The following is a 26,178-nucleotide window of genomic DNA, read 5'->3' on the forward strand; positions in this document are numbered from 1 at the left end:
TTATAGCTGCAAAGTGTGGGCCAACTCAATATTGAACCCTATGGACTAAGACTGGGATGCGATTATAGTTCATATGCGTTTAAAGGCAGGCGTCCTAGTACTTTTGGTAATAGTGTATATTATGGATGTGGTACATTTATAGTAACCAAACCTCTTTTTAATAAGAGATAATTACTCCATAAGTAGGGATGGGTAAACGGTTTGGCCCGAGCATAAGTTTGGGGCGAACTTTCGATATTCGGTCATTCGGCAAACATCTGAACAAGCAGGTCATTCGACCATTTAGTCGGCCAACGGAACCTTCCACAGTGCATTGCGGCGCTGAACAGTGCATTACAAGCCCTAACTGGCTGAAGCAGTGAAAGCTTCAGCCAATCAGGGCACAGAGCGCTGTCAGAGTCATGATTGGACACGGTCATCATGACTTTACCCAATCATGGCTCATTCCCACTCCACAGTATAAAAGTATTCTTTCATGGCAGCCATTTTCAGTGTGATTTTGGCGTGGAGAGAGATAGAACAGGGCTCTGTTCAGTGCTATTAGTTAGTGTGCTATACTGTGCTATTTTGCTTCAATTGTCAGTGTAGAATATTAGTTTAGTGTTAGTCTAGGGATAGTGTGAGTGTAGCGAGGAGGACTATCATTCAGCTTTGCATAGTATGCAGCTAGAGTAGGGACAGCTCAGATGGTCTCACTACACTACAGTGAAACTATGTCATTCATACATACAATAGTGTAGAGTAGGGACAGCTCAGATAGTTTCAGTGTAGTGTAGTGAGACCGTGTCATTCATACATACAATAGTGTAGAGTAGGGACGGCTCAGATAGTTTCAGTGTAGTGTAGTGTAGTGTAGTGAGACTGTGTCAGTAATTACATTAGTGTATAGCTAGAGTAGGGACAGTTCAGATAGCGCCAGTTTAGTGGCGGTTGAACGCGTCTATTTAACCACTTGCCGACCGCCTAACGCCGATCTACGTCATCAGAATGGCACGGGCAGGCATAAGCACGTAGATGTACGTGTTTTGCCTCCCGCGGGTCGGGGGCCCGATCGGGCCCCCGCCCGGTGCCTGCGGCGGTCGGTTTTCGTTCGGGAGCGATCCCGGACGAGGGGACGGCCATTCATTCATGGCCACCCCCTCGCGATCGCTCCCGACGAATGGAAATCCCCGGTGACATCACTTCCTCTCCTGTAATGTAAACACAGGAGAGGAAGTGATGTATTCTCTCCTCCGTGTCGGTATTTTTCGTTCCGACACGGAGGAGAGCGGATCAGTGAGTTGCACCAACACATCCCACACACAGTAGAACATGCCAGGCACACTCACACCCCCCCTTTACCCCCCGATCACCCCCCCAATTACCCCTGCCCCCCAGTCACAGTGACACCAATGTCATTTTTTTTTTTTTTTTTTTTTTTTTTGCATTGGTGTCATTTGTGACTGTAATAACTGTTAGGGCAGTTAGGGTTAGCCCCCTTTAGTTCTAATGTACCCCCCTAACCCCCCCAATAAAGGTTTAACCCCATGATCACCCCCCGTCGCCAGTGTCACTAAGGCTGGGTTCACATTGCAGCGGTTTATGAGAACGAATGTGATTCGCACCGCACTGCAGTGCAAATCACATCCGATCTCTGTGCGATTCGAGTTCAGCCATTCGCCGCACCCGCCGCACCCGCCACACCCGCCGCACCCGCCGCAAATTCGCACGGGACCCTTTTTTTGGCCCGCAGCAGAATCGGATCGCATGGGTGTTCACACCATGCGATCCGAGTTTGCAGATCGCACTGCGATATGCGAACTGATCTGGGGGTGTCAGTAACATTTCACTGACACTCCCAGCAGTTCGCATAGGGCAGTGTGAACTGCCGCCGGGAGGCATGCGATGCGGGAACCCGCCGCGGATTCGCGGCGTTTCCGCATCGCTCCAGTGTGAACCCAGCCTAATAAGCGATCATTTTTCTGATCGCCGTATTAGTGTCACAGGTGACGCTAGTTAGGCAGGTAGGTATTTAGGTTCGCCGCAGCTTTTTATAGCGCTAGGGACCCCCATATACTACCGCATAAAGCCCCCTGATTGCCCCCTAGTTAACCCTTTCACCAGTGATCACCATATAACTGTTACAGGTGACGCTGGTTGGTTAGTTATTTTTTTATAGTTTCAGGGCACCCGCCATTTATTACCTAATAAAGGTTTAACCCCCTGATCACCCGGCAGGTGTCATTTGTGACTAATAACTGTTAGGGCAGTTAGGGTTAGCCCCCTTTAGTTCTAAGGTACCCCCCTAACCCCCCCAATAAAGGTTTAACCCCGTGATCACCCCCCGTCGCCAGTGTCACTAAGGCTGGGTTCACATTGCAGCGGTTTATGAGAACGGATGTGATTCGCACCGCACTGCAGTGCAAATCACATCCGATCTCTGTGCGATTCGAGTTCAGCTATACAGATAGTATGGCTGAATTCGTGTCGCACCCGCCGCACCCGCCGCAAACTCGCACGGGACCCTTTTTTTGGTCCGCAGCAGAATCGGATCGCATGGGTGTTCACACCATGCGATCCAAGTTTGCAGATCGCACTGCGATATGCGAACTGATCTGGGGGTGTCATTAACATTTCACTGACACTCCCAGCAGTTCGCATAGGGCAGTGTGAACTGCCGCCGGGAGGCATGCGATGCGGGAACCCGCCGCGCATTCGTGGCGTTCCCGCATCGCTCCAGTGTGAACCCAGCCTAATAAGCGATCGTTTTTCTGATCGCTGTATTAGTGTCACAGGTGACGCTAGTTAGGCAGGTAGGTATTTAGGTTCGCCGCAGCTTTTTATAGCGCCAGGGACCCCCATATACTACCGCATAAAGCCCCCTGATTGCCCCCTAGTTAACCCTTTCACCAGTGATCACCATATAACTGTTACAGGTGACGCTGGTTGGTTAGTTATTTTTTTATAGTTTCAGGGCACCCGCCATTTATTACCTAGTCTCACTAGTGTACCCCTAAATTTAGGGGTGTCTACTTTCTAAAATGGGGTCATTTGGGGGGGGGGGTTTGTGCCATCTTGGCATTTTATGGCCTTCAAAACTGTAACGCCCTTAGAAAGCCTGAAGGCGGTGCTTGGTTTTTGGGGCCCCGTACGCGGCTAGGCTCCCAAAAAGTCCCACATATGTGGTATCCCCGTACTCAGGAGAAGCAGCAGAATTTATTTTGGGGTGTCATTTCACATATGCCCATGGCATGCGTGAGCAATATATCATTTAGTGACAACTTTGTGAAAAAAAAAAAAAGTTTGTAATTTTCCCGCAACTTGTGGCAAAATATAAAATATTCCATGGACTCAACATGCCTCTCAGCAAATAGCTTGGGGTGTCTACTTTCTAAAATGGGGTCATTTGTGGGGGTTTTGTGCCATCTTGGCATTTTATGGCCTTCAAAACTGTAATAGGTAGTGAGAAGTGAACTCAAAAAATTACGCCCTTAGAAAGCCTGAAGGCGGTGCTTGGTTTTCGGGGCCCCGTACGCGGCTAGGCTCCCAAAAAGTCCCACATATGTGGTATCCCCGTACTCAGGAGAAGCAGCAGAATTTATTTTGGGGTGTCATTTCACATATGCCCATGGCATGCATGAGCAATATATCATTTAGTGACAACTTTGTGAAAAAAAAAAAAAAAAAAAAAAGTTTGTAATTTTCCCGCAACTTGTGGCAAAATATAAAATATTCCATGGACTCAACATGCCTCTCAGCAAATAGCTTGGGGTGTCTACTTTCTAAAATGGGGTCATTTGTGGGGGTTTTGTGCCATCTTGGCATTTTATGGCCTTCAAAACTGTAATAGGTAGTGAGGCGTGAAATCAAAAATTTACGCCCTTAGAAAGCCTGAAGGCGGTGCTTGGTTTTCGGGGCCCTGTACGCGGCTAGGCTCCCAAAAAGTCCCACATATGTGGTATCCCCGTACTCAGGAGAAGCAGCAGAATTTATTTTGGGGTGTCATTTCACATACGCCCATAGCATGTGTGAGCAATATATCATTTAGTGACAACTTTGTGTAAAAAAAAAAAAAAAATTTTTTTTTTGTCATTATTCAATCGCTTGAGGCAAAAAAATAAAATATTCAATGGGCTCAACATGCCTCTTATCAATTTCCTTAGGGGGTCTACTTTCCAAAATGGGGTCATTTGGGGGGGTTTTGTACTGCCCTGTCATTTTAGCACCTCAAGAAATGAGATAGGCAGTCGTAAACTAAAAGCTGCGTAAATTCCAGAAAACGTACCTTAGTTTGTAGATGTGACAACTTTTGCGCAAACCAATAAATATACAATTATTGACTTTTTTTTTACCAAAGACATGTGGCTGAATACATTTTGTCCTAAATGTATGACTAAAATTGAGTTTATTGGATTTTTCTAATAACAAAAAGTAGAAAATATCATTTTTTTTCAAAATTTGCGGTCTTTTTACGTTTATATCGCAAAAAATAAAAATCGCAGAGGCAATCAAATACCATCAAAAGAAAGCTCTATTTGTGGGAAGAAAAGGACGCAAATTTTGTTTGGGTACAACATTGCATGACCGCGCAATTACCAGTTAAAGCAGCGCAGTGCCAAAGTGTAAAAAGACCTCTGGTCATTTACCAGCAAAATGGTCCGGTCTGAAAGTGGTTAAATGCGTTACTGCCAGTTTAACGCCATTTACTTCCATGTGTGTTACTGCCAGTTTAACACCATATAGTTCTGTGTGCGTTACTGCCAGTTTAACGCGTTACTGTTTTGTGCGTTGCTGCCAGTTTAATGCCATATCGTTTTGTGTGCGTTACTGCCACTTTAACGCCATATAGTTCTGTGCATCACTGTACATTTGGCGCATTATATTGCAGTATATTATAGTGTATCCGTGAAGTGTGTTTGTGTAGTGTGAGTACTCAAATTAAAGGGCACCAAACACCACTTTACATTGATTAAAGTGCATCTACTACAGATTTCTTCTTTACATTTACTTATAAGCACCACCTCCTCCCTCCCAATAATGTCTGGGAAGACAAGGAGGTAGCTATTCCCTTGGCACTGTAAGGGGGCCAGCAAAAAATGTGTCCATAGGCAAAGGTGGACGTGGTGGTCAGTCCTCAGGCAGGGCATAATTTCCTCTCTTTAGTGAGTTTACCTGTGCTATCCAGCCACAGCATGCAAAGGAGGTGGAAGACTGGCTTACTAAACCTTCCTTATCCTCCTCATCCTCTGTCATGCCAGTAGAGACAAGTGTGCAGTCCTATGCCATTGCCAGAGTGGATAAAACTGCCTGCTTGGGCACATCTATTCCTGCCATAGCCCCAACAACAGCCATTGAGGAGTCAGAGTTATTTGACCACAGCATCAGCCACTTGCTCCTTGACGATGCCCAGCCATTACTGGATTCAGATGTTGGTTGGTTGAGGTTGAGGATGACAGGAACATGAGCCTAGAGAGAAGGAGGAACACTAGTAGACAAATTGGCATTCATGTTCCCCAAGCCGCAGTGTACTGCCAAATTGTCTCCAGTGGTAATGATGAAGATGGAGGAGATGGAGATGATGATGAGGATGATGAAGATGATGAAGATGATGAGGTCACTGATGCGACTCGGGTGCCAGATAGAGCAGAGGAAGAAACTGAAGGTGAGGCGGCACAACCCCAAGGAGGCCGACATCAAGAAAGAGTTGAGAGCAGCCACCGTATTCCATCACATTCTGCAGCTGTTATGTCCCAGCCCACTCCCCAAAGCTCAGCTGTCGAGTCCTTTTTCAGCACATCTGCAGCAGATGACACTGTTGATATCTGCAAATTGTGTCTCGGGTACATCAAACGTGGCAAAAACACCAGCCATTTGGGTACAACATGCTTAATAAGGAATTTAACCTCCAACCACTCAGACTGTTGGCTAGAGCACCTAAGAGCCACACAAAAAGGGAAAAAGTCTGTCCCTCCACCTCCTTACCCACTTCAGTCTGCCCCCGCAATGCCGAGTCATTACCTCTCAGCACCCTCCACTGACAGGGATGATGGTATAGCATGGTGTCCCAGGTCCTAGCAGCACGTCTGCCAGCACCACACCACCAGCTGTATACTGTAGCCGGCAAATTTCTCTGCCCCATCTGCTGCAGTGGGGGAAAAAAATACAGTCCCTGCCACACACATACCCAGCGTCTGAATACAAGCTTGTCAAGCGGTTGGCTCTCCAACTTCTGCCTTTCAGACTGGGGGATTCTGCCCCCTTTCATGAATTTGCATAATGTGCTTTACCACAATGGCAGGTTACCAGTCACTACTACTATTCACGTAAGGCCGTTCCATCTCTCTACCATCACGTGGAAGGGAATGTTCTGGCATCGTTGGGCAAGGCAGTCAGCCATAAAATCCCCCTTACTGCTGACACATGGTCCAGCAAGCATGGGCAGGGACAATATATTTCATTCACAGCACACTGGGTAACGCTGCTTGCAACTCAAAAGGATGCAGGACAGGGCTCTGTGCTGCAGCTTTTGTGTCCCCACATCTCCATACAGCTGGTGGTGATGATGCCAGACCTGTGAGCTCTACCCCCTCCTCATCCTCCTCAGAATTGTCCTATGAATATGAGGTACCCCCTAAGCATTCAAAGGGCTATTCCATGAGTCAGGCTAAAAGGTGCCATGCAGTGCTTCAGCTGGTGTGTTTAGGGGACAGGAACCCCCCGGAGCAGACATTCTTGCAGCTCTGCAGGGACCAGAGGTGATTCACACCATGCCATCTGGAGCCAGGAATGGTGGTGTGCGATAATGGCTCAAAGCTCCTGTCCACCCTTAGCCCTTGTACACACGGTCGAACATTCCGACGGAAAATGTCCGATCGGTCTGTGTTGTCGGATAATCCGACCGTGTGTGGGCTTCATCTGACTTTTTCCATTGGAATGTCCAACCAACAAATTTTGAGAGCTGGATATAAACATTTTCTGACAACATGATCCGATCGGACTTTGTCCGATTGTTTGTAGAGAATTCCGATCGGACAAAGTGCCATGCATGCTCAGATCAAATTCCTAGACCAAACCTATTGGCTACTAGCCTGAACGTAGTCCCGTCGTAACTAAATAACGTCATCACGTTCCGAACTATCGGATTTTCCGAGAACTTTGTCCGACCGTGTGTATGTAACATCAGTTTTGGACAAAATCCGTCAGAAAAAATCTGATGGATTTTGTTGTCAGAATGTCCAACCGTGTGTACAAGGGCTTAGACACATGTGCCATGCCTGGTACATGTCCTTAATTTGGTGGTGCAGCGTTTTGTAAATACATACCAAGGGTTGCAAGATGTGCTAAAGCTGGCCAGAATTGTCTGTAGCCATTTCAGGCGGTCATACACAGCCAGTACTTGGTTGGCTGAAATTCAGCGGTTATTCCACCTGCCTGTAAACCGCCTCATTTGTGACATGCCCACTAGGTGGAACTCGACTTTGGCAATACTGCAGCAGATATACATGCAGCAGAGGGCCGTGAACGAGTACGGCGCGACAACAAGCTCAGGCCGGCTTGGCTTTTTTCCCACCAATTGCTGATCATTAAGGATGCATGCACTGTATTGTCACCATTTGAAGAGGCCACAAGGATGGTGAGCTGTGACAGTACATGCATCAGTGACACAATCCCTGTTGTGCTCCTACTGGAGCAGACTCTGAGTGGCATTATGGACAGGGTTTTGTTACTGATCATAGAATGCGTCTGTCCACAGACTCCATGGACTGGTTGACTTTTCTAAAAATGAATCAGTCCTGGATTACAAGCTATGAAGCCCCGGATGCCAATGTCACTGATTAAGTCTTTTGGGATGTGGAATCTCTGCAGGACTTGGAGGCTGCCTAGCTCTGAGGGTGTTCAATAATTTCTGGAAGAATGTTTTTGATATAGGTTTCATGGGCACAAGTAACACACAAAGACCAATTTTTCTGCACCTGTTTGACAGGTGCATATCACTGCAATTTTTTAAAGCAAGGCCAATACTTGCTTTCATCAAGATTACCTCTATAGGCTTACGGTGGGAAGGCAACACCAATACCCAAAGACCAATTTTTACGCACCCGTTACTTCTATCCAAACTGAAAACGACACCAGAATGTATCCAAAAATCTCTAAACTTGTTCCCAGTGCACTACATTGTGATCTCATCATACACACTGGCTCCCCAGCTGTTATTGAACAAAATAAAGGCAGCTTGCAGGGAAAATTTAATTTTTTTGGGCTTTATAAATGCAATTATTGCTGCAGCAGATTATAGACATGGTGCAGATCTGGCACTTTACAGGTAGACTAATGCCGCGTGCACGCGATCAAACAAGCGGGTGGAAAAGTCGGGCAAACTCAAGTCCGCCAGACAATCCCCCCGTGTGTAGCCTCCGGCATACTTTTTTGACCAGAAAGTACGGCGGACTTAGAATGTAGTTTTACACTCCAATCTTCCCGCCGGACTCGCATTTCGGCGCACAATCCGGCCGTGTGTATGCCAGTCCGCCGTACTTTTAAAACGAGCGGACTTTTACCGCCCGGAGAAAAGTCTGCTCATTTCGAGCGGGTCTCCAGGTAGGCGCTGGCCCCGCCACCTGGTATGGACTTAAAGGGGAACCCCAACGCCGAAAATTTGGCGTGGGGGTCCCCCCCAAGTCCACAACAGACCCTTGTCCGAGCACGCTACCCGGCCGGCCAGGAAAAGAGGGGTGAGCGAGCGTCCCCCCCCCTCCTGAGCCGTGCCAGGCCGCGTGCCCTGAACATGGGGGGTGCCTGGGGGCGGCCCCCCCACCCCAAAGCACCTTGTCCCCATGTTGATGAGGACAAGGGCCTCTTTCCGACAACCCTGGCCGTTGGTTGTCAGGGTCTGCGAGCGGGGGGCTTATTAAAGGGGGCTTATTAAAGGGGGCTCCCGGATTCTGATAAGCCCCCCGCCCGCAGACCCCGACAACCAACGGCCAGGGTTGTCGGGAAGAGGCCCTTGTCCTCATCAACATGGGGACAAGGTCCTTTGGATTGGGGGGGCTGCGCGGCCCCCCCTTCCCCAATGCACCCCCCATGTTGAGGGCACGCGGCCTGGTACGGCTCAGGAGGGGGGGGGGCGCTCGCTCGCCCCTCCTTTCCTGGCCGGCCGGGTAGCGTGCTCGAACAAGGGTCTGTTGTGGACTTTGGGGGGACCCCACGCCGATTTTTTCGGTGTTGGGGTTCCCCTTTAAGTCCATACCAGGCGGCGGGCCAACGACGTATCCTTCGCGGGCCCCGCCTACCTGGAGACGCGCTCGAGAGAGGACTTTCCTCCGCGTGTGTGGGCGAGTCCGTTCATTTCAAAAGTAGGGCGGATAGTACGGCGGACTTAGTACGCCGTATTAGTCCGCTGAAAAAGTGCCGTGTGTGGGCAAGTAGCCCGTTCGGAAAGTCTGACTGACAGTCTGGCGGGAAGTCCGCCAGACTAAGTACGTCGGACAGACGGCTACGTGTGTACGCGGCTTAAGGGGAACCCCCCAGACACTATATTGGAAGGATTTTTTAATTTTTATGCTTTCACTTTCAAAAATCAAAAAATCACTTCTCATTTATAAATGGCGTTTTTCACAAACTTTTTTTTTATTGATACATGTCCCCCAAAGCAGGACCCGGACATTTATAACCATTGTATGCCAAATTACTTGCATATAAGCCTTCAAAATGGGCACTTGATTTTTGACATCCGGGTCTCATTGACTTTAACGGAGTTCGTCATTCAGGTCCGAACATTTGCGGTGTTCGAAAGTTCTTGTGTGAACCAAACAGGGGTCCGTTCGGCCCATCCCTATCCATAAGCCCCTTTACTGTTAAATCAAGAAATTTAGCAAAACATTTCACCATTTTGGCTAGATGCATAAGAAACAACGAGGAAGGTGAAAATAAGGGGTTGTTGCTGGTTTTTAATGGTGCAATGGACTTTTGGGGGTACGAAAGTTCCTTTCAACTATACTGGTCTCCTTTCTTGTTCTAAACAATGGCATTATTTGAGATTATTTTCACAGAAAGTTAAAAAAAAAAAAAAAAGACAGTAAAATACAGAACTTAAATCAACAGAACCCAAGTAATGTAATACAAAGAAGTAGGACAAAAACAAAGAACACTACATATAAATAAAATAAACTAAAGATAATGATAAAATAGAATGAGTCCAGAGACAACCAGTAACAAAAATGGTGGAAGATGTGGGGGATAAAACATATCGAGAGCGACTTCAGGAACTTAATATGTCCATCTGGAGTAAAGAAGGGAAAGGGGAGACATGGTTGAAACCTTTAAATACATCAAGGGGGTGAATAAGGCTCAGGAAGGCAGTTTTTTTTCAATATGAAACCAAGAACATGGGGACCTCCAACTAACTGGAAGAAAGTTCAAAACGAATCTTAGAAACTATTATTTTACTGAAAGAGTAGTTGATGCTTGGAATAAACTACCAGCAGTGGTAGTGAGACAAGGCAACAGTAAACGGCTTCAATCATGCTTGGGACAAACAGAGATCTATAGTCAGACAATAAAAAAATGTAAATAAAAAATGGGCAGACTCGATGGAGTACTAAGTCTTTTTCTGCCGACACTTTCTATGTTTCTTCTTAAATAAAAACAAATTTTAAAAATCTGAATTGAAAAAGAGTATTTTTTTTTTCACGCACATTTCCCCTAAGCAGTTCAATTAGCATAATTTTCCACATTGGTAATTTTACTTAATTCACTCAGCGCATCCCTAATAATATCTATAGGGGTCTAAAATACAAGATGTTCAATCTGGCTGTCTGTACTCACTGGAGGGAAGCAGTGTCATTTTAACAATTCATTTAAATTTCAAAGTCGGACCGCAGGGGAGTCTGCATGGGTTTCAGCAGGTCTTCTTGAAAGAAACACTGGCAAAAATAACATAATCCTGAGTGTAAAAAAAGAAGGTAAAAAAAATAAAATAAAATCTTCTTACCTCATGAGCATCTCGGCCAAACTTTTCGCATCTGAAAAAAGAAACAATAAAAAAAAAAAAAACATAAATCTGTGAACACAATATAATTAAACTTTCAGTCAATTAACACAACTGTTCAGTTTCTTTTTATGATTTTTTTTGTGTAATATTTGTTGTTTACGCTTTATTTTTCTAATTTAAAGTGTAGATAAAAGCATTTTGTATTTGTTATAGATAGAGTGGGGAGTTGGTAGATCCCCTGTCAGGATTTGATCACCGTTTGTCCCAGATGGGGAGCTTCGCTTTCATTATTTGTCCTGGTGACCGCTGTCCCCAGAATATACGGTGAGAGACCATCAAATGCTTTGAACTGTCATTGAAACAGAAGTAGAGGGCAGTGAAGGATTAAACTCTGAGGAGGGCCCTAGGCAGTCAAAACCTTGGGGGCCCCCCTCGCAAGTTTCTGAAGGTTTCTTGTGTGCGCTCTAGTGAGATAACATTGAACTAAGGAGTGTGCAGGTCTGCCGCTAGATGGAGATGACCATTACTACTGTGCATTACACGTATGTAGGTTACACCAACATTTTTGAATACTGTATTCATGGAGTCTCAGCCAATCCCTGAGGAGGCACATTCAGTAGAGGATTGCAGACAGCTGAAAGAAGACAAGCTTTTAGGACAAACTGTAATGTGAACCTGAGGTCTATGGTTTATGTACTATAAGTTGTTAACCACTTGACCTCCAGAAGATTTACCCCTTCCCCCTTCATGACCAGGACATTTTCTCTATACAGCACTGCATTACTTTAACTCTTCCCAACCAGCTTCTGCAGTTATACTGTGGCAGGTTGGCTCCCCTGCGCAAGCCGTCGTAGCTGCATGTCGGCTCTTTAAGATGCTATAGCAGGCGCGCACGTGCCCACAGCGTTTCCCCAGAGCCGATGACTGCCAGAGTGAGGACTTTGATCTGTGTGTGTAAACACACAAAAAACGGTTCTGTCAGGGGAGAGGAGACAGATCATGTGTTCCTACCAAGTAGAAACAGCGATCTCCCTCCTCTTCTAGTCAGCCACCCCCCCCCCCAGTTAGAACACACTTAGGGAACACATTTAACCTCTTAATCGCCCCTTAGTTTTAACCCCTTCCCTGCCAGTGACATTTATACAGTAAGCTGTCTGGGACTTCTCTCCTCATTGGTGGCGAAAGCAGCATGTGCCATTGGCTCCCGCTCCTGTCAATCTAAAACAGTAAGCCAATGCGGAGACCAGGAACGTCGGTGAGGGACTCGAGAAGAGGAGGATCTGGGCTGCTCTGTATAAAACCACTATACAGAGCAGGTAAGTAAAACACATTTTTAAACAAAAAAACTTTAATATCAATGATTTTGAGTTGGGCACCATTCATAGCAGTCTTGGGCCACAGGTTGGACACCCCTGGCCTAAATGATTAAACACCAAAAGCTTTACTACAATAAAATTTGAAATCAGCATTATAGCTTAACAGCTTCCACCTGTCCCTCGTTTAAAAAGACAGTCCCCTCTTGAACCCAAATTTTATTTTCACTTTCCTCCACAACTGTCCATGTGTTAGTCTTGATGTGCAGATATTTTGTATAATTGTACTACTAAATGTGTCAATTGTATTCAGCAAATGTCTATGTTAAAGTTCACCCTGTACATGGCTGATTGCCCTCTGTAATATTATTACCTTTTTATTTATTACTTATCATCTGTTGATTTTACCGGTAGACCTGATATTTTTCATCTACGACACTGTCTGTTCTGCTGTGAAATCACACAGCATTGGACAGGGTAGTTGTCGATGGGCTTGTAGTTCAAGTCCAACTCCAGCTAACAGTACTGGCCCCCTCTCCGGTCTCCATTGGTTGTTGGGGATGGGAGGGGGTTTGTTCCCACCTCAACCCCGGGGAGACGGCTCGTTCAGGACCACCGTCCCATTCCATCTTGGGAACTGCTGGGCCATACCTATGGACTGCTCCATAGGTAATGTATAAATTGCTAGCTTCTGCTCTTTTAAAAAGCATGGTACATCATCTGAGATTTTATTTGTCCATCTATTTATTTTTTTCAACTTTGTAGTCAAAATTCATGCATCCTACTACTGATGAGTGGCTGTAAACGCCATGAAACGAGTTGAGTCTTCACTCAAGGGTGCCAAGTCAAACTTGCTTATAATCATTCATGAATTCTATCAATGGCATTTTTTATTTGCATTTATCATGATTTTTATGTCTGATTGTTTATATAATTCATCAATTTTTATCGTTTGTGACAATCATGTCAATCTATCATTGATATTAAATATGTCAATATGATTATCATTATATTTATCATGTTCTTTTTTGCTTACATCATGTATTACCCTGTTTCGGGGAAACAGGGTATATATTATTTATAACATACATTAAATATAATATTCATTATTGTATTTGTCAATTTAATTTAATTGATTTATCAATTTATTGACTCATCGTGGTTGTATGGACTGTGACATCCATTTTAAAATTAGTTATTTTTATGTTAACATCACCCACATATACATGCCTCAAGTAAAGTCCCAAAACCCATTTTCTCTTTTCTCGACATATATATATACAGGGATGGAGGCATGTCTATGGTCTGTTTGGGTTGAAATGGGTCACTATTTGTTCTCTACTTTTTATTTATTAGTTATCACCTGTTGATCTTACTGGTAGACCTGTTTTTCTTCTTTCTTTTACAGGATAACCACACTGTCACATTTGCAGAAATAGTTTAAACCAGTGATTCTCAACCAGGGTTCAGTGGAACCCTAGGGTTCCTCTGGAGGTTGCTAGGGGTTCCTTCAGTATTGGGCAATTTCTGCCTCTCAGATAAGTTCCCACTGACACCATTGATTTTTTTAGCCATCTGTAAGGAGGTAATTCTTCCCAATGACCACAAGTGTAAGGACCATTCTTCCCACTGACCATCACACGAATGTATCATGAGTTGTAAATTTCTAATTTTTAGCAGGGGTTCTCCGAGACCAGAGAACTATTTCAAGGGTTCCTCTGCGTTGAAAAGGTTGAGAAAGGCTGATTTAAACCACTGCAGGGTTCAAGCTATATGAATAAAAGCTGACCAGGATAAGCACACCTGGCAGTGTTATTTGGGTTGTCCCAACACCTGTAATGTCGCGTACACACGATCAGAATTCTCGTCGGGAAAAAGCTCTGATGGTTTTCCCGATGGAATTCCGACGGAATTCGGCTCAAGCTGTCTTGCCTACACACGGTCACATCAAATTCCAATCATTTATCACGCGGTGACGTACAACACGTACGACGTGTCTAGAAAAAGGAAGTTCAATAGCCAGTAGCCAATAGCTTCTCTCTCGTAGTTGAATCTGAGCATGCGTGATTTTTGGCGTGTCGGAATTGCATACACACGATCGGAATTACCGATAGAAAGTTTTTTCGTCTGGAAAATTGAGAACATGCTATCGATTTTTGGCTGGCGGAAATTCGGACAGCTAAATTTCGATGGAGCATACAGACGGTCACATTTTCCGATGAAAAGCTCTTATCGGCCTTTTTCTGGCCGGAATTCCGATCGTGTGTACGTGGCATTATTGTCACTTTTTGCTGGACAGCCTGGCCTACAGGAAATATTAGAAAACTATAAAGACGTGAATTAAGAAGAAATGATATAATCTTTTGCTATAGTGGACCCTTAAAGTGGACCTTCAGTCATTTTTCATCTTTCCATCTATTAAATCTTCTGCTAACTTTGGATAGTAAAACATTTTTTTTTCTGCCAGTAAATACTTTATACAGCCCACTTCCTGTTTCTTGTCTGGCCATTAGTCTAGGCCATTGATGGCGAACCTTGGCACCCCAGATGTTTTGGAACTACATTTCCCAGGATGCTCTGGCACTCTGCAGTGTAGTGGAGCATCATGGGAAATGTAGTTCCAAAACATCAGGGGTGCCAAGGTTCGCCATCACTGGTCTAGGCTTATGACATCATGCACAGCTCTCTCTCTCTCCTGAGAGTTTGCCAGAAAGGGCGGGGGGTCATAAGAGAGCCAATGAGAGCTGCAGAGCTGGAGGTGTGCCTCTGTGTGTCTGTGTAAATCCAGGAAGATTCAGGTGCCCACAGTTAAAACTGTTGCAGCCAGACTCAGCGGAGGGAGATTTCTGCAGCATTTTTGGCAAGTACAGAATCACAGTATATATAAAATAATATGCAAAGTGGTTGGAGGGAAGTTTCAGAATGACAAAGAAGATGTTTTTATTACAAATTACGTGAGCAGACTACAGTTCCTCTTTAAGTCTGCACACTGCTTGGCAAGAAAGGACAACACAACATCATTTGGCTGACTATTGAATTTACAAACAGTGCCCCCTCTGGCAGGAGGTGACCAGACCACACAGTAAATGGCATTACAAGGAAAGAAGGGTAGGGGGGTTTCCTAGAAGGTAGTGGCCAGTCCTCTTCTTTAAGAAATCCTACTGGCCATGTTCCAGCCAACAACAGGAGAGCATAAGGACAATTATTCTTTCCGCTAAAGGCTGAGGAGCTGCCATTGTGTACGGCATTACTAATAGCACATGCTCCTGTTATTTTCTAATTTGGCAGCCATTACGGAACACACAAGAGCCCCTGTGTATATCAAGGTCATATTGAAAACTGAGGAGATTGTACCAGAATGCAGAATTTCCAAGAATAACCTAATACATAAATACAGGAGCCATATTTAGCTCCTCACTAACTTGCCGCAGGCCTACTGTGCTGCATATACATACATATATATATATATATATACCATGAATACTTTATGTGGGATTTGTCCCATTTACCTCATATTCTATATTATTTCTTAACAAAGCAGCAGTGTCAGTTCAGAAAAATTTAAAAATGTGTGGTCAAAAATTAGTCTGAGGAGAAGTGGTTATGATGTCATTTATCTCTGACCTCATCGTCTAAATACATCCAACTTCATGTACCAAAGTTCTGGGACTTTCTAGTCTGCGTTCCAATACAAATTGCTGCTAGAGATGAAAAAAAATTGTTTTTATTTTCTCGAAATTTTGGAAACATTTAAGATGATTTTTACATGATGATTTTAAATTTGGACATTTTTGCAAAATGTATTGGAATCAATAGATAAGACAACATTAACCGCTAGTTTACACTTGCTTCAAAACAAGGCTTTGGACAGGCTTTGTTAAAGCTCTCTGAACGCTAGTTAAAGCCCCTGTCACAAAATAAAATGGTTAGTTTACAGTCCTGTTTACATCTTGCTTTTGCTTGGTGCTTTGATGGGGCTTCAGTGAGGCTTCCACGAGGCTTCCACGAGGCTTCAGTGAGGCTAAAATTAGGTTTCAGTGAGACTTCCATGAGGCTTCAGTAAGGCTTCCGTGAGGCTTCCATGGGGCTTCACTGAGGCTTCATTGAGGCTTCACTGAGGCTTCCGTAAGGCTTCCATGGGGCTTCCATGGGGCTTCACTGAGGCTTCAGTAAGGCTTCCATGAGGCTTCACTGAGGCTTCCATGGGGCTACCGTGGGGCTTCCGTGGGGCTTCCGTGGGGCTTCCGTGGGGCTTCTGTGGGGCTTCCGTGGGGCTTCAAGTGAGCTTTGCCATAGACTTTTATGGAAGCTTTGAAGATGCTTTTAAGCACCACTAAAGCTACATGGGGTATCATTTTTGAAGTGAAGCCAAAGCAAAGCAAAAGCAAGGTGTAAACAGTACTGTAAGCTAACCACTTTATTTAGTGACTGGGGCTTTCAGAGAGCTTTAACAAAGCCTGTCCAAAGCCTTGTTTTGAAGCCCTTAGGCATTTTTTGGTTGTTTAACCGCTTCCATACAGGACCCTTTTGCCCCCTTCCTGCCCAGGCCAATTTTTAAGCTTTCAGCACTGTGGCACTATCAATTACAATTTTATGGTCAGGCGGCACTGTACCCAAACAACATTTTTTTTTTCTTTTTTTAAACAGAAAGAGCTTTCTTTTGGTGGTATTCAATCGTCAATGGGCTTTTAATTTTTTTGCAAAAAAAAACTAAAAAAAGGCTGAACATGTATGAAAAAATAAAAAAAGTTTTTCTAAGTTTTTTTAAGTTTCTAAGGTGGCGGTAAAGAGCAGAAAAGCCATGTGATTTGGTGAAAGTTGGCTGAAAAAGTCTGATCGTGTGTATGCAATACAAGTTCACAGGCAACGCCCTTTGTACAGAAATCCACGGGAAAGTTTGTATAAAGTCCGATCATGTGTATGAGGCTTTAGACTTATTCTTTAGTAGGAGAGATCAGAAGTATCTGACACCTAAAAAACCAACATAGGTGTGCACAGCCTATTGCATTAGGGTGTGCACCTCAAAGCTCAAACACATACAGTGCCTTGCGAAAGTATTCGACCACCTTGAACTTTTAAAACAATTAATAAAAAAATTAATAAAAACAAAATTGTAAAGAATAATGAAAGTAAAAACTACTGACACCAACTCCTGCCCTACTGACACTGTCAGTGTAAATACACAAGCACACACATATACAGTGCCTTGCGAAAGTATTCGGCCCCCTTGAACTTTTCAACCTTTTGCCACATTTCAGGCTTCAAACATAAAGATATAAAATTTTAATTTTTTGTGAAGAATCACCAACAAGTGGGACACAATTGTGAAGTGGAACGAAATCTATTGGATATTTTAAAAACTTTTTTTAGCAAATAAAGTGGTGCGTGCAAAATTATTCGGTCCCTTTACTTTTAGTGTAGCAAACTCACTCCAGAAGTTCAGCGAGGATCTCTGAATGATCCAATGTTGTCCTAAATGACTGATGGTGATAAATAGAATCCACCTGTGTGTAGTCAAGTCTCTGTATAAATGCACCTGCTCTGTGATAGTCTCAGGGTTCTGTTGAAAGCGCAGAGAGCATCATGAAGACCAAGGAACACACCCGGCAGGTCCGTAATACTGTTGGAGAAGTTTAAAGCCGGATTTGGATACAAAAAGATTCCCAAGCTTTAAACATCCCAAGGAGCACTGTGCAAGCGATCATTTTGAAATGGAAGGAGTATCAGACCACTGCAAATCTACCAAGACCTGGCCGTCCCTCTAAACTTTCAGCTCAGACAAGAAGAAGACTGATCAGAGATGCAGCCAAGAGGCCCATGATCACTCTGGATGAACTGCAGAGAACTACAGCTGAGGTGGGAGAGTCTGTCCATAGGACCACAATCAGTCGTACACTGCACAAATATGGCAAGAAGAAAGCCATTTCTCAAAGATATCCATAAAAAGTCTCGTCTAAAGTTTGCCACAAGCCACCTGGGAGACACACCAAACATGCGGAAGAAGGTGCTCTGGTCAGATGAAACCAAAATCAAACTTTTTGCCCACAATGCAAAACGATATGTTTGGCGTAAAAGCAACACAGCTCATCACCCTCAACACACCATCCCCACTGTCAAACATGGTGGTGGCAGCATCATGGTTTGGGCCTGCTTTTCTTCAGCAGGGACAGGGAAGATGGTTAAAATTGAGGGGAAGATGGATGCAGCCAAATACAGGACCATTCTGGATGAAAACCTGTTGGAGTCTGCAAAAGACCTGAAACTGGGATGGAGATTTATCTTCCAACAAGACAATGATCCCAAACATACAGCAAAATCTACAAAGGAATGGTTCACAAATAAACGTATCCAGGTGTTAGAATGGCCAAGTCAAAGTACAGACCTGAATCCAATCGAGAATCTGTGGAAAGAGCTGAAAACTGCTGTTCACAAACGCTCTCCATCCAACCTCACTGAGCTCGAGCTGTTTTGCAAGGAAGAATGGGCAAAACTGATAGAGACATACCCCAAGCGACTTGCAGCTGTAATCGCAGCAGAAGGTGGCTCTTCAAAGTATTAACGCAAGGGGGCCGAATAATTTTGCACGCCCCACTTTTCATTTTTTTATTAGTTAAAAAAGTTTCAAAAATCCAATAGATTTCGTTCCACTTCACAATTGTGTCCCACTTGTTGGTGATGCTTCACAAATAATAAAAATTTTAGATCTTTATGTTTGAAGCCTGAAATGTGGCAAAAGGTTGAAAAGTTCAAGGGGGCCGAATATTTTCGCAAGGCACTGTGTGTGTGTGCTTGTGTATTTACACTGACAGTGTCAGTAGGGCAGGAGTTGGTGTCAGTAGTTTTTACTTTCATTATTCTTTACAATTTTGTTTTTATTATTTTTTTATTAATTGTTTTACACATTTTTTAGGAGCCCTGTTAGGGGGCTTTGGTGAAATATCAGGGGTTTAAACAGGGGGAATCTGTGCCACACTGGCACACCTGGCACATCCGATGTGAACACCTATGAATACCAATAAGAATGACAGAGCGGCTTACCAAAATTGCATAGATACACAACATAAATGCATTTCACTAGAGCAATTTGTTGGCCCAAAGATCGACTTTAAAATGTATTGAATATCTTACTGGACAAGGTTTCATTTTGCTAAAACGCTGACAATGCTATAAACAATTTGCAGGACAGTTGTCACCCCATAACATGAAGTGCCTGAACAAGTACCTTCTTGAAAGGACAATCATTCTAATCAATGTCTCAGATTAACCACTTCAGCCCCAGAAGGATTTACCCCCTTCCTGACCAGGCCCTTTTTTGCGATACGGCACTGCGTCGCTTTAACTGACAGTTGTGCGGTCGTGTGATGTTGTACCCTAACAAAATTGAAGTCCTTTTTTCCCCACAAATAGAGCTTTCTTTTGGTGGTATTTCATCACCTCTGCGGTTTTTATTTTTTGCGCTATAAACAAAAAGAGAGCAAACATTTTGGAAAAAAAAAGCAATATTTTTTACTTTTTGCTATGATAAATATCCCTAAAAAATATATTAAAAAAAAATTTCTTCCTTAGTTTAGGCCGATATGTATTCTACATATTTTTTGGGGAAAAAAAAAATCGCAATAAGCGCATATTGATTGGTTTGCGCAAAAGTTATCATGTTATCGCGTCTACAAAATAGGGGATAGATTTATGGCATTTTTATTATTATTTTTTGATTAGTAATGGGGGCAATCTGCGATTTTTATCGTGACTGCGACATTGTGGTGGACACATCGGAGTGCGGACACACACTTTTACACTATTTTGGGACCTTTGCCATTTATACAGGGATCAGAGCTATAAAAATGCACTGATTACTGTGTAAATGTCACTGGCAGGGAAGGCGTTAAACACTAGGGGACGATCAAGGGGTTAAATGTGTTCCCTAGGTGTGTTCTAACTGTAGGGGGGTGGGCTCACTAGAACATGACAGAGATCACTGCTGCCGATGACAGGAAGCAGCAGATCCCTGTCATGTTGCTAGGCAGAACAGGGAAATGCCTTGTTTACATAGGCATCTGGCCGTTCTGCCTCTCCGTGTCACAATCGCGGGCCAACGGCGGACACCGAGCCAGCGGAACCTGTGTGCACACTCCCACTAGCCGCCGATGACGTAGTGAAGTACAGGTTACGACGTTTTGCGCACCCGTGCCATTTTGCCAACATATATCGGCGTGAGCCGGTCAGCAAGTGGTTAAAAAAAAAAGGCTTATAAATCACCTTTTGGAATTCCTCTTACATTGTTAAAGCTTATATGAGATTTTAGTGATTGGGTTTAGATGTGAAAACCTACGTCAAAGTTAATATCTGCAATCTGCTTGGCAGCAGACCAGCCATAAAACCCCAACCCTGAGCACTGCCGGGCGGCACACACCTGGAAGACGGATGCTGGTGCCAATGTCAGGCTTGGCATGAGCAGGAACGAGGCAAGCTACACCACTAAGGAATATTACATTACTCCTGCCAGACAATAAATGGATTGTTTGCAGAGATAATGCTCTATTGTTACATTTAATTGAATTTTAGAGAATATTCCATGTTTCACCCTTATCAAAAGCTTAGGAAGAAATTCTGCATTTAGCCTTAAGGGCTTAAAGAGGAACTCAAATGGCTACATACTCAATAGAACTACATATATGGGAACTATTTTTTTTTCAGCCTAATGATTTGCAATTCTCTTTAGCAAGTCTTGTGGGTCACGCATATATGCCACACTATATAGCCAGGCAGGAAAACCCAATTTTGATGGTTTGGATGTGCGACATCCTGCGTCACCCCTCCACCTCCAGCTACTCACATACTTGCTTCAGATCAGGAACTAAGAAAGTACTGATGCCAAAGCATTAGCATGACAGCCAACTAGCACTTTTAGAAGGAGGGCCCAGCACTGGTGGCAGCCATGGCTTGACAAAGGGGCGTTCCTAGCCCTGAAATACAAAGTCACACCCCCGCTGATGTAGTGACAGCATCGCGGAAGATAGCCGAGGGTAACCGGCTAAATCCTGCCAAGCCGGACAAAGTGATCCCGGAAGCTGCCTAGTCATACCGAGAGGAGCTTGTGTTCCAGTGTGATATCGACCATCCCCTCCCATTCCAATCTTGGCTTCAGCCACCTCCCTGATGATGTCCGCAGACAAGCGCCACTCCACAGAGGACCTCTCCCCCTCCTCTACAGAAAATGGCAACAATATGGCTCACAACTGGGAGGATTTACTAAAGGCAAATAGATTATGCACCCGGCAAGTGCAGTTGCACTCAATTTCCTTAGTAAATGAAAATGCGGTAAAGCTTCACTTTGTAAAAAATACCCAATCAGGTGCAAGAAAAAAAAAACAGCTCTGTTATCATTAATACATCATTAAATGTACTGTTTAACCACTTCAAATACCAGGCACTTAGACACCTCCCTGCCCAGGCCAATTTCCAGCTTTCAGCGCTGTCGCAATTTGAATGACAATTGCGCGGTCATGCTACACTGTACCCAAACACATTTTTTATCATTTTGTTCTCACAAATGGAGCTTTCTTTTGGTGGTATTTGATCACCTCTGCGATTTTTATTTTTTTGCGCAACAAATAAAAAAAGACCGAAAATTGTGCAAAAAAACTAATTGTTCTTTGTTTCTGTTAAATTTTTTTTGTAAATAAGTAGGTTTACTTCTTCAATGATGGGTACTGATATGGCTGCACTGACGGGCACTGATAAGGCAGCACTGATGGGCACCGATGAGGTGGAACTGATAGGTGGCACTGTATGCGGCACTGATGGGCACTCATAGGCGGCACTTATGGGTGGCACTGATGCGTACTTATGGGTGGCACTGATAGGTGGCATGGATGGGCACTGGTAGGTGGCACTGATGGACACTGATGGGTGGCATTGCTGGGCATCCCTGTTTTGTAATGTAAATACGATTTACCCATTTGTGGGCACTGATTGGCATATTTTGGGCATTTTTTTTTACATGTGGATGGCCATGGGAGATGTACCTGGCCATCCACGTTGCGGGCTTCCCTGGTGGTCCTGGGAGCTTCCCTGGTGGTCTAGTGTGGGCATCTGAGAGGGGGCTGTGCTGATAAACATCTGTCTGTTAGTGAGGAAAAGCCGATCAACGGCTCTTTCTGTTTACACCATGATCAGCCATGATTGGACACGGCTGATCACGTGGTAAAGAGCCTCCTCTGGAGGCTCTCGAACGAGATTGGTGTAGAGGTGTGTCAGACTGACACACCGCACTACCGATCGCAGCGATGCTCGCCCCCACAGGTGCGCGGCGGCTGTTATCCTGAAGGACGTCATTTGACGCCCAGTGAGGATATCTGAACCACCGCCCAGCCGTCATTCTGCTATAGGCCGGGTGGGAAGTGGTTAAATGCAAAAGTGTAAGTACCTGACACACTCTGATGCATTTCGTGCTTTCGACTTTATCTAGGGGATCCTAGACAAAGTCCCAGGCCTTGACGTCTCATCCGGTTGCCATACAGTCATACCACAATCCATTTCATCCTTCTAACTTTGTCTACGATCCGATGGACCTTGCTTTGTGCACTGGTCCAAATAATTTGCTGGGGGGGGGGGGGAATTATGGTGCGGAGATGTTTTTCAGGGATTGGGCTTGTCCCTTTAGTACCAGTGAAGGGAACTCTTAAAGTAGATGTAAACCCTCACATATACCCAGTGAAGTGAACAGCGTCAGATGATACACAGAGGTAAAACAAATCCCCCTACGTAAGTTTTACATGTACATAGCTCCCAACTGTCACTGATTTCGAGGGACTGTCTAGGGTTGCCACCTTATCCCTTTAAACTCGAACACCTTTTAATTACACAGGTTCTGAGGCTAATTAAATGCAGATAAGGCACCAAGTGAGTTTAATTACCACCTTAATCAGCCACAGAACCTGTGGAATTAATATGTGTTAGGGTTTAAAGGGATGAGGTGGCAACCCTAGAACTGTCCCTGATTTGGAGCAATGTCCCTCTTTCATCTTCATTTGTCCCTCATTTTGGTCTGATCTATATAATTGTATATAAATTGGACTACTTATCTATCAAAAAGTGTTTCCCAGTGCTAAACCTTTCATCCAATTTCTAAATTTCTGCATTCGTAAATTTCAAAAGCCAATATAAAGGAATAGTAGTGGTAAAAAAAGCACTTGTGGGTTCACCTAATATTTTTTTTTATAATTCTCCTTTAAAGGGGTGTGGCAGGGGGTGTGTCCTATGCCTACATACTTTTTCTAATAGGTGTCGCTCGTTCCCACCTCAAAAAGTTGGGAGGTATGCATGTATATCTGCAGGCTTCAGCTATTTACTGTTTAGAAAGTTCAGTTCGTGTTAGGGAGATTTTCTATTCCTGGTTAGCACTGCAGTGAAGCCTGGGCATACAGCCAAGACAGCTGATTGGAGGAAAGACACACATCCCCTCTCCTCATAGGTAGAGACTTTCAGAGCTGATCATTGAATCATTCCGCACTCTGCTAATCTATTTATAGCATCCTCCCCGACAAAAAATTCAGGTTGCTTTTATCATATGGGACAGAGAACTTGACGGAAGTTATCAGGCTGATAACAGAAGAACGGAGCAGGAGACAGCTACAGGACATAGTGCTTTGAAGAGAGATAACAAAACACTGCTGATATATGTGCCTAGCTCAAATTTCATGAGTTGGGTTTATATCCACTTTAAGGCTTTAGGGCAAGACATTTTGGACAATTTCATGCTCCCAACTTTGTGGGAACAGTTTGGGGATGGCCCCTTCCCCATCCAACATGACTGCACACCAGTGCACAAAGCAATGTATATAAAGACATGGATCAGCGAGTTTGGGGTGGAGGAACTTGACTGGCCTGCACAGAGTCCTGACCTCAATCCGATAGAACACCTTTGGGATGAATTAGTGCGGAGAATGTGAGCCAGACCTTCATGTCCAACATCAGTGCCTGACCTCACAAATACGCTTCTGGAAGAATGGTCAAACATTCCCATAAACACACTCCTAAACCTTGTGGACTACCTTCATAGAAGCTGTTATTGCTGCAAAGGGTGGACCAACTCAATATTGAACCCTACAGACTAAGACTGGGATGCCATTAAAGTTCATGTGGGTGTAAAGGCAGGCATCCCAATACTTTTTACAATATAGTGTATACACATTTTCCTGGGCTTAAACTTTCTTGGGTTTTCACATTAAAGTGGTGTTCCGCCCCAAAAAAATAAAATAAAAAAATGTAAAGCCAATTTTAAACAATAGGACACTTACCTGTCCTGGAGTCCATCAGCTGTCGGGTGTTGCCACCGCCATTGTGGGTAAGGGTACCCAGCAGTGTAGTCTTAGCCTACGTACACACGGTCGGAGATTTTGCCAACCAAATCCGTCGGATTTTGCCCGTCGAAACTGTTGCATACACACGGTCGAGCCAAGTTGGCGAAAAATCCGATCTTTCAGAACGTAATGGCGTAATTTCGTTACGATGGGAATAGCTTTGATGTAGGAATTTGATCTAAGCATGCGTGGCACTTGGTCCGATGAAAATGCTCTACACATGATCGGATTAGGTCGGTCCGGCCCAGTTGGTTGGGAAATATTTCCAACATGTTGGAAAATTGGGTCGGACGGAGATTCGGACGGAATCATTCCGATGCATACCACACACAGTCGGATTATCTGACGACACAGTCCAATAAGACTCATTCCGACAGATTCTCCGACCGTGTGTACAAGGGCTTACAGCTTCACGCCGGTAAACCCTACTGTGCATTCGCGAGGCCCCACTCCTCTCTCCTACTGGACCGGCGACAGGGAGGAGGAGGAGAGAGCTCCACGTTGATGTCACGGGACTCCCGGAAGAGGTATCCTGCCCCCCCCCCTCCCGAAAGTTGCCAATTGTGGCCCAATTGCAGTTTATAACACTACAAATTGTTTATAAGTGGGTAGTGTCTTCTTGTCCAAGCAAAGACTGGGGTTGGGTAGAGGAAGACCTTGGCACAGAGGAAGTGGCCATCACACTGAAGACATCTAGTGGTAGGATAAACACACTGCAAGGGAAATCTGTGCATAATATGGCAAAAGTTGGTTTTGTTATTTATCTTTTAATTGCCTTCTCATTTTTATCTTGTTACCTTTGGCTGGAGTTCAGCTTTAAGTAACGCAGCCTCTTGATCTATCTGAAAGCTATCAATCCCCGTCTGTAATTTCTCCCTTGAACTACTGTTGATGACTACCATATCCTGGCCTCGAGGAAGGTGGCGTATGATCGGTTTTCGAAGAAAAGTCAAGGTTACAAGCCCTGGAAGTAATTCAACTTAAAAGAGTGATCAAGCACAATGCAGCCATTAGCCGGCAGAGACAGAGAGAGAGATGAAAGAGACCCTGCGTAAGTGGCACAGTAGGTTCGTTTTACCAGATTGTAAATAATATATGCAGGAGCCGAGCTCAATAAATACAGCTTTATCCTTCCCTCCCTGCCAACTGAGCCCAAGCTAAGATATAGAGTGACACCTGTATGGGTATACAGTGCAGCTACCAAATTAATCCTTCACACTTAGCACAATGCAATCTAATGTTCAGTAACTCAAGCAACGCTCGCCTGTGGTTCTGTAGCTCAGAAATGATGCACATCCTGCACTGTGGGCATTCCTAGAGGCTGGTGGATAATATTATGCTTGCAGGTCTGTATCGCAGTGAATCAGCGTAACCTTGGAGGAAAGGTTCACTGAACTGGAGAAAGTTAATGCAGTTTACAAAGTAAATCAACTCACATAACGGATAACATGTCCTCTACTGCAGTGGTCATCAACCCTGTCCTCAGGGTCCACTAACAGGCCAGGTTTTATGTATTACCATGGGGGAGATGCAG

At 44.4% G+C, this 26,178-nt stretch overlaps 1 protein-coding gene across 4 annotated transcripts in view; it reads right to left on the reverse strand.

Moving 5' to 3' along the window:
- Positions 1–26,178, reverse strand: part of DSCAM (DS cell adhesion molecule) — a 730,792-nt gene that overhangs the window by 109,628 nt on the left and 594,986 nt on the right. For all 4 annotated transcript variants that reach the window (XM_077479889.1, XM_077479887.1, XM_077479888.1 and 1 more), the window contains exon 28: positions 10,970–11,000. In XM_077479889.1, coding sequence (XP_077336015.1) covers positions 10,970–11,000 — 31 coding nt within the window. The remainder of the gene's footprint in view (positions 1–10,969; positions 11,001–26,178) is intronic.

The sequence above is a fragment of the Lithobates pipiens genome, unplaced genomic scaffold (assembly GCF_037356315.1).
Source record: "Lithobates pipiens isolate NorthernLeopardFrog02 unplaced genomic scaffold, aLitPip1_a1.2 Scaffold_16, whole genome shotgun sequence".
NCBI lineage: Eukaryota > Metazoa > Chordata > Amphibia > Anura > Ranidae > Lithobates > Lithobates pipiens.